This window comes from Pterocles gutturalis, unplaced genomic scaffold (genome assembly GCF_000699245.1).
Source record: "Pterocles gutturalis isolate BGI_N339 unplaced genomic scaffold, ASM69924v1 scaffold38138, whole genome shotgun sequence".
In the NCBI taxonomy this organism is placed as follows: Eukaryota; Metazoa; Chordata; class Aves; order Pterocliformes; family Pteroclidae; genus Pterocles; species Pterocles gutturalis.
This window is the reverse complement of record NW_010119412.1, coordinates 37,919-46,979: the sequence shown is the minus strand read 5'-3', so window position 1 is coordinate 46,979 and position 9,061 is coordinate 37,919. Positions and strand designations below refer to the sequence as shown.

General features: G+C 43.6%; 1 protein-coding gene across 1 annotated transcript in view; it reads left to right on the top strand.

The window, feature by feature from the left end:
- Positions 1-3,107: 3,107 nt before the first annotated feature.
- Positions 3,108-9,061, top strand: part of REEP1 (receptor accessory protein 1) — a 35,307-nt gene continuing 29,353 nt past the window's right edge. The window contains exons 1-3 of the mRNA XM_010076564.1: positions 3,108-3,174; positions 6,307-6,383; positions 8,233-8,353. Coding sequence (XP_010074866.1) covers positions 6,316-6,383; positions 8,233-8,353 — 189 coding nt within the window. The 5' untranslated portion in view covers positions 3,108-3,174; positions 6,307-6,315. The remainder of the gene's footprint in view (positions 3,175-6,306; positions 6,384-8,232; positions 8,354-9,061) is intronic.

Sequence of the window (9,061 nt, the reverse complement as noted above, 5' to 3'; positions counted from 1 at the left end):
GAGGAACTGGGGAATGATGTGGCTGGAATTTGTGTAGCTTGGGCTTCTACCTCTCAAACTGTGGGCTGTCAGGATAACTGTCAGGGAACAGTTTGTTTCAGAGGCGATGGGCTGATATGCAATGGAGGAGCAAGGAGCGCAGGAGCTCCAGGGTGTGGGAGAAGGCATATGAGGAACAGCAGAGTAAGAAGCTGGTGGCACTACTGTAATTAAAGGAGAGAAAGGACTGAGTTGGGCTGTGATCAAAGATCAAACTGATGGTAGTTAGGAGCAACATTTTCCAGGCACTGGAAGGCTGGAAAGGAGACTTTGTCAAGGAATGACTTAGTGACTTGGGCAGAGGGACAGAGAATCAGCCTTGGTTTTGTGTATAGCGTGCAGGAGGAGTGATTTGGCAACAGTCTGAGCGTGGGGATGGAAGAAGGCAGCAATCAGTGATAACTTCAATTACGCAGGAAGCTTGGATGAAGGGGAAGAGCAAAGTCTTCAGCAGGGGAGAGGAACTGGGGGAAGAGAGAAAGAGTTGAGGTGTATGTTTGAATTAAGTCAATTGTACTCAAGCCCACTGGAGAAGGCACTGGAGAAGATAACTTCAAGACACTTTTTGAAATATGCCAATGTGCAGGTATTTGTCTCCAAAACCCTGAATAAGCTTTACAGAAATGTTTGAATGTCTTTTATCTTCTGTTTGTAGGGTGTTCCCAGAGCTTAAGTGACTCCAAGCCACACAGTAAGCTATAGCAATGGCAAGACTGGGATCCAACATTCCTTAAAGCAGTTTTTGGTCGGGTAAACCATAGCAGTAATAAATGTCCATATATGCACACAACATGCTACAAGGCAAATCAGTGAAACTCTCAATCTCCAATTTAGGGAGAACACATCACCTTATTAACTGTCTCTTGCTCTGCATATGCAAAAGTATTGCACAGTTTCCTGTGCTCCCAGGAATTCTTTTCAAGTGTTTATTGTCTGCAACTAATTATTTTCCAGTGATCCTGTAAACTGTTTGCTTCTTCAGGATCCAGTTACTTTCTGTTACCAGCACAAACTGAGGAAATGAATATTAATCATTCAGTGATTATTTGCAGGAAATAAAAGCGTGCGATAGCTGCCAGCCTGAGCCAAGAAGGAAGGACAGAAATGTGGTACTTTTTATAAATAGAGCCAAAAATATTATTCATGTGCTCAGCTGTTAGCTTTTGAATATTGTGGAGCTTTCTTCCTTTTGTGAGCTCTGCCTTCTTTGGATTAGGTCCTACTACCTTTGAACTCAGAGGGAATATTTGTTATTAGCTTCAGTGAGAACACGATCAAGCTATTGTCTGTGTGTTCTTCTTTGCCTTAACTGGTGTTGCTGTTTGTTAAGATACCGCAAGGGACAAAAATGTGTTCGGTTTCCCAGAATCTTTCTGAGCATTTGTATTTAATCCCTGCATATAGCACAGCCCCTGTGGGTGAAATAGGTTCAGAGCGGACTGTTTCCATCTAAGCTTTTTGAAGCCAGTGTGAAGCCTCTGTAAAATACTGAATCTCCTTGCTCAGTAGCTGCTTTTCTGAAGTCTGTATTGTGCTTCAGGTTTTGCTAAACTATGCTACAGTAAGCATGATGAATAGCAGACAAATTGTCTTTGGTCACTGCTTTGGAAATCAAGATGTGTGCTGGCTCGCTCCCTTCTTTCACAAATACCTTCTTGAGCTACGGGAAGTACGATGGTGCACCATATCCCAGAATGTTAATTTTTAATGTCTTACGCACATAATGGACTCAACTGTAATTATGAGTCCCACAGCACACTATTGCTACTGGCAGTATGGAAAAGACAACTGCGGGGCCATGTGGCTCCACAATTAGGGATTGCAACATTGATCATTTCCATTCCCAAGAGCAGCAAAAACAGCTGTGTGAATTTAAAGCAAAAGCTCCAATGGAAAGAGGGATAGCTGCAAGCCAATAAACATTCCCCTGCAGTCTATTAAATTCAGACTTTGCAGCATCATCCTACTGCATTGAACTGACTGAAACCTGGGCAGGGCAGAGTGGTTTTGACAAGCCTATGCTTATGTCCAGAATAATTGAAGTGAATAAGCAGCTAGGCAGTGATGCAGCGAGGAGTTAGTATAAAAAATTCTCAACACTTTTTTTCTCAGTAGTGCTATTTTTAACTTACAGTTCCTTATTTCTTTCTTGCGTGACATCTTGAAGCTGACAGCATGCTTTTCAGACTTGAAATGAAAAAATACTGTCTGAAATATTCATAGAATGGTTTGGGTTGGAAAGGACCTTAAAGATCATCAAGTTCCAACCCCCCTGCCATGGGCAGGGACACCCTCCACTAGAGCTGGGATTTTTAGGGCTGATCCTGTTGGCATATCTTGGTGGGCAAATTCTTCCCCCTTTGATGAGACCAAATAGACTTTATCAAACTGTGGAAAAATGACTGGGGGGGAGCAGAAATTAGTTTCTCGAAGGTAATGTCAATATCCTAACAGAAGTTATAATATAATAAGAAAAATCTTCAGGGTAAAGTAAAACACAGTTGCTGTTTTCTGGGACGAAGATGCTGCTGGCGTGTAAAGAATTAATTTCCCCAGCAACACATCCTGCTATCTTGGCACGTGCTAAGAACAGAATGGTACGGGATGGGCAGAACGTGGAGGATGAAATGGGGTGTAGGCTCCACGGTTATGCTCTGTGATGTTCCCATACAAAGGATAGGAATACTTTGAGCCGATAAGCTGCATAACAGCTGTCCAAGAAAGATGGCAGATACTGTGCCAAGCACTGTGGCAAAATCTTCCTATGTGGCCTTTTTTGTTTGGTTGGTTTTGTGCGTAACTCACAAGATACAGCTATGGAAATCATTGCAAAAGGAAGGTCAGCCTGAATCCCTGCTCTTCATTCATGTCACTGGCAATAGTTTCTCTGAATTCAGTGATGCAAATCACTCCTGTACTGTACTAAGTGCACTCAAGCTTAAATCAAATCCTAACACTTTTTACTAGTGCAATAAGCACATTTAACAGACAAGGGGAAAAAAAAAATAATCTTTCTCTGTGACAGGAAATCAATTTAATCCATTTCTCTGTTTTTCTTCCAGGCTTATATTTGGCACTCTTTACCCTGCATATTATTCTTACAAAGCCGTGAAATCAAAGGACATCAAAGAATATGTGAGTAGTGAGGTTTGTGGCTGTGCTGAAGGGTTTGTTTTCTAAGATTGCTCCTCACCACATTGTAACGGTGTTGCCTGTGTTCTGGGAAAGCTCATAAACCAGTGCAAGGGAAACACTGGCCAGACTGTCCGATTCCTAGGCACAAGTCTCAAATAAGGAGACTCTGGTTTGTGCTTCTAGCTCCTCTGCAGAGTTGATGTGCTCTTTGACAAATGTGTGCTATTTCTCTGGTGGTGTGAGCTATATACAGCCGAGTTGAAAGGTGTTTGGCATCCAGAGCTTTATGTGTTTTCCTTTGTTTCTGAAGAGCAGCATAAATCAAAGCCTTTTTAAAAAGCCTTAAAGCTTTAGCTGCTTATTCAAAACAAGGATCAGAGGAGGCAACTTGAAGCACATATGACTGAATCCTCAGCTAGAAACATCCATACTTGTGGAGCGACCTGTTTACAGGCAAGTCTGGCAACTGGGTGTGCTGTCTTGTCCTTTTGCTGAAAAATCTTCCCTGGGCCCCAGTTTCTAAAGGCATGTGGGGCCATCAAGAAAAATGAAATGTGGGAGAATCAAAACCACTTGGATGCTGTTGGGGTCCTGTAGGATTTGTAGTGCCCTTCACAACCTGAGCTCTGTTAACTTCACTGAACCTGACTCAGCCTCCAGATCTTGACTCTTCAATCCTCTCAAGATCCCATGGATAACAAGCCCGTTTTCTCCTCTGTGTAACAGCATAGATGGCTATCCCATTAAGTCCTTAGTGTAAGCTCAAACTGGGACTTACTGTGGCTGCTGAGATTTTTCCTTTCTATGAGTCCCCTCCTGCAGATAATGGTTGTGGATATTTTGAGAATCATGTTACAGAACACATCAGACACTTAAGGCAAAATGTCACTGCAGCACTTGCACAGCTGTGCTTCTCAGGGTTTGTACACCCTTTCCTTGGAAATGCTGAAGACCTATGCTAGCATCCCCAAGCAGTGTCTGCCACTCAGCATTTCCATAGTCCCTGTCTGGGAAGTCTTTTGTTGAAGGGTCTAATTCCTGTTGGAAATTCAATTGCAAAAGAGGAACTTGCATCAAACACAAGGGGTCATGACCCAAATGTGGTAACAGCTGATCTAAGACCTGGTCTGCACTTATGATTGATTTTCAGTTTAACACACCAGTTGTGGCAATATGTCCATTAGGGGTCTGGTTAAAAAAAAAAATAAAAATAACAAGTAATTTACACCAAGACAGTATAAACCTTCATTTACTAGTCAAAACTTATATCACTGTAGTTGATTTTTATTCTGCTTGCTAATAGTCATTTTGATAAATGGTGTTTTAGGCTGATCCAAGCCTATCTGCAGCAGATCTTGGTTTGTGTTTAAAAGTTTTGCTGGCAGTAATGTCTGACAGAACTGTGCTGCCAGTGCGGCTTTGAGGCAGTCGCAGTTATGTAAAAAGTCTGGCAGAAGCTGCCCTGGGAAGACAATGTTCTCCGGCATTTGGCAGCGCCATTCTACTGCTGTAACACTAAATATAAATATACATATGAATATACATATAAATATACATATAAATCCTAGGGAAGCAGTTATATAGCTGGGTGACAGGTGCTCAGGGAATGATTTCAGTACCTGCAGGGAGATGGAGAGTGACTGACTACAGGTCCTGTCCCTACTGCGTCCGGGAGAAGATGGAGCAAGCCATTTCAGGGCTTCTGAGATCCAGATTTATTGCCACTGTCATCCTCCCTTCCCTAGAGCAGCACGTGGTGTACGTATCCCTCTTGTACTGCCTCCTTTCCAGCCTTCCCTTGTTGTATTGCTATTATCCCAGCCTTAGGTAGCAAGGTCCAGTTCTCTAATTCGTGAATATTAATGGCTTTTACTTCCTTAAGCTTTCTAACGTTCCGGCAAAGCTGCTTAGGAATCTCCATTTTCAGACAGAGCTAATTAGACAACAATTTTCAGTTACATTAACAACTTTTGTCTTACCATTTCTTTTCCTTTGGAGAGACAGATTCTTAAAGCTGTTTGAACTTTAAGTTTTACAGTTTTACAATAGAAAAAAATATTGAGGGGGATAAAAATTTTCTATCTCATCTCCAGTACTTGGAAATGATTCCTTATATCATCTTTGTGGTGACAGTGCCACAGAAGAGGAGCACCACATCACTTGATAAAAATCACTGGAAGTGCTGATGGTGTGTGACAAATACATTGTTTCTTTCTAGCCCAAGTAGAACCAATACTGCATCCATCAGAACAGTTTAGCTGTGCTTTCAAATGCCATTTAGTGCTCAGTGACAAAAATCCCCAGATTCCTGAATTACTCAAGATAGTACAGGTTCACTGACCAAGTCACAGTCCCCAAAGACTCTTGTTGTGTCTGTCACTATCACCACAAAGGAGACCGTCCGTAAATCACCCACCAAGCAGTCCACCCCACAGTGGAGTTACCATAGTTGAACACAGTGACAGCACAGCACATGCTTTCAGTACCAGTATGAGGTAAAATGCTCTCACCTAAGCCCTAGGTAAGACATTTAAGCTAGTGCTCTTGCCCCTGTCACTGCAATGGGCTCAGGTTGTGGATGTGAGGAGGCACCGCCACTCAACTGGTGCACACTAATTCAGTAAGTTGCGTTGAGTTGGTTGTGCTCCTGAGTCCTGGATCATGGGATGGGCAGTTAACTGTGTCTCTTCCTGGCTGGTTTCCCCTGCCTGTAGATATTATGTAAGTAATTACATTTTGTCTCAGTTGCAGTTTGGCCAACACCCTAGTATTAACCTTTGTTATTAAGATGAGCCAAGTAAGATTTTTAATGCCCTGCGATAGGGCTGTGGTCCTTCGCTGACCAGTGGAGCTTCCTCTGTAGAGACAGAGTCAGGCTGTTCTTCTTTTCATGAGACCAGTCCTAAAGGCCACAACTTTCCTTCCCAAGGGCTTGTGTGGAAAACTGATGTGTGTTATGTGCTGAGGTGCTGGGAACTCTGGCATCTTCAAGTCTGTGGTAATTGGTAAATACACAGGGGGGTGGGGGAAGAACCTTTTTTTCTGTGAGAGTTATTTTGTGCACTTGTGCTTGTAAGAAATAGTTCAAGGCCCTTGGGGAAAAATAACCCAGCTACTGTTTTTGTTTACCAGGTCAAATGGATGATGTACTGGATCATATTTGCGCTCTTCACGACAGCAGAGACATTCACGGATATCTTTCTTTGCTGGTGAGTACCAGATGGGAGAAGGCCTTTGGCATCAGATGGAAAGAAAATGGAAATGTTTACAGGAGAGAAAAGGGGCACAAAGGTGCACTGCCTCCTGAACAAGGGGTTAGCAGCTTCGGGTGCATAGAGGTGTTTTGTCTGGAGGAGCCATGCTTCTCAGTGCTGTCGTAGGAAAAGCAAGAAAGGAGATGGAACTGCTCAGTGATAGCTCATTAGTGAGAAATCACTGCAGCAGCCTCAGTCCCCTGCCTGTCAAGAGAGAGGCGCAGCTGACTGCCAAGCTGGTTACCACGTAAACAACAGCAGCTTTAGCTACAGGCATAGTTCTAGACTTACCTGTCTGTGTCCTACAGTAAATACACAGACCCCAGAGATCAGGCAGAAGAAGCCCTGCAGCACAGAACTTTGTAGGTTGCTGTGTGGGTGGTTGTCCTGGGATGTTTTGGCAGGCTCGTTCCTGGATTTACGGTTTGGTGGAGGAAAGTGACAGTCCATGCTGATGTGGGCTCTCTGGTGCCAGTGGAAGGATTCCTGGTGACCTCTGTCGGGATGGGAGCACATAAATGCCCAATTGTCAGATTCAGATCCTTAAATCCAGCTGCTTAAGTTGTTGTTTGTTTGTCCTTTTTATTGAGGCCTTTCTAGCAGAAACCAATGAGATCAGCAGAATTCAGGATGAAAATTTAACTGTAGCGCATGCCCCTCATTTAAAGCCTGTTCCTGTGTAGCACTGCACACCTCTAGTGAGTCTTACAGACAAGAAATCAGAGATTCTTGGCAACATGTCAGATCTGTTGAAAAGGAGATAAAAGACGTTATTGTCTCTATCTAATTTGCATGCAGATCTACCCCCACTGTGTTCATCTGGAGCTTTGGTTTTTTTTGGAGGATGTATTATGTGGGTCTCTCAGGAGGAATGACAGAGGGCTTGTCCAGCCTGTGAAATCAAGTGTGCTGTATAGATCCTCAGTGAGGTGGAAGACCAACCTGGCAAATCCATGCCCAGAGTAAAGCATTGCAGAGGCCCATCGGGTCAGACCTGGATGCTGTATGGCCCAGCTGGCTTGGTGACAATCCTGTGCTAGCACAGCAGGAGTTTGTCAGGGTCCAGCTGGGCTGGTGCACAATCGTCACAGAATCTCTGTGCTTCTCTTGCTTACCCTGGCCTACAAAGGGTAACCTTGATTCTTCACACTGTTGGCAGCAACGTGCCTGCCTGCCTGAAGATGCTGCTGGCTGGCCAGCCTTGAGCTCTAGAATTTGTCCTCCAGGAAAGAGTCTGCATAATCTAATCTCAAAAAGTCCCTGGCTTGTTGTTACAGCTAAAACACGTCCTGTTGTTATTTAGTATCCTGCATATTTTGCAGTGCTACCTGAAAGCCACCGTGTGGATCTGCACCTTCATGTTGCATGTTGCTTGGACAACAGAGGTTCTTGTATTTCAGTTTCAGTCAGATCGGTGTTATCTTAAAAGCAGAAATGCACAGAGATGAAAAGTGTATAAACATATCATTAAATACTGATTTGCTGGTTTGCTCTTTGCTCCCTCATAGTGACTCGGAATGCTGTGAAGGCAGCATCTGTGCTCTTTGCGTGTAGAAAGGTCTTTTTATCACACAGCAGAGTCTCTTCCAGACCATTAAATAATGGCTGATACCTGAGTAATGATTTACCCACATACCTGGTTGAGATGTGTGCAAAGGTGAGTGAATGTCTTTTGGTCTTTGGATTCTTTAGTAAGCAAAAGCTATCCCAAGCTAGACTGGCCAGTCCCTTCCTTTGCTGAGCATCTCTCATTATGGGCAGTGGTTAAATTGTGAGCAGACATTAACAGCTCTTTTTCTTCTAGGTTTCCATTCTACTATGAACTCAAAATAGCTTTTGTAGCTTGGCTGCTGTCTCCATACACGAAAGGCTCCAGCCTCCTGTACAGGAAATTTGTTCATCCAACACTGTCTTCAAAAGAAAAGGTAATCACAGGTGCCCGAGTCCTCTCTGGGTGGAGCAGATCTACAGAGTGTTTACTCCAGTCTTCACATCACTTGTTTTCATTGAAGGACTAGGAGTTGCTGATTCCCTTCCTTTATCATTTGATCATCTCCTTTTAGTTGGTGTTTTTGTCCTTTGTGGTTGTTGTGTTTTTAAATACTGGCATCTGTTCAGCGCACTCATGCGTATTAACTCATCTTTGTGCACTTGAGAAGTTGGGAGGGAGGGGGATAAAAATACCTTCTGAGCTGCTTTGCACATACTGTCTGGGTATAGCAGGAGTGCTATGTTGTGGCTGGATATAACACTTAGAGAAACAGGGTTTGGCAGCCAGGGCTCCTTAACTTTGTTCCCCACTCTTCCTAAAACATTATACAGCAATGAGACAAATAGCTAAGCCTGTCTGAAAGGGGCTTAGTTAGCACTTGCCTGGCTGGGAGACGTATAGCATGCTGAAGTGAGGCATGTAGCATGTTGAGGCCCTAGACTGAGAAATATCTTGCTCAAATTCATGATGCTAATTTCCTGGGGGGACATTATGGCTTTTTATGACATTTACCTGCCTAGGAGGTTCCTGTGGCTGTGAATGGGACATTGTCAGGCAGATCCCTTTGGCTCATGTGGATACATGGGCCATGAATAGTTACCAGTCACGTATCAACATGCAGACTACTGAGAAGGGAATAACT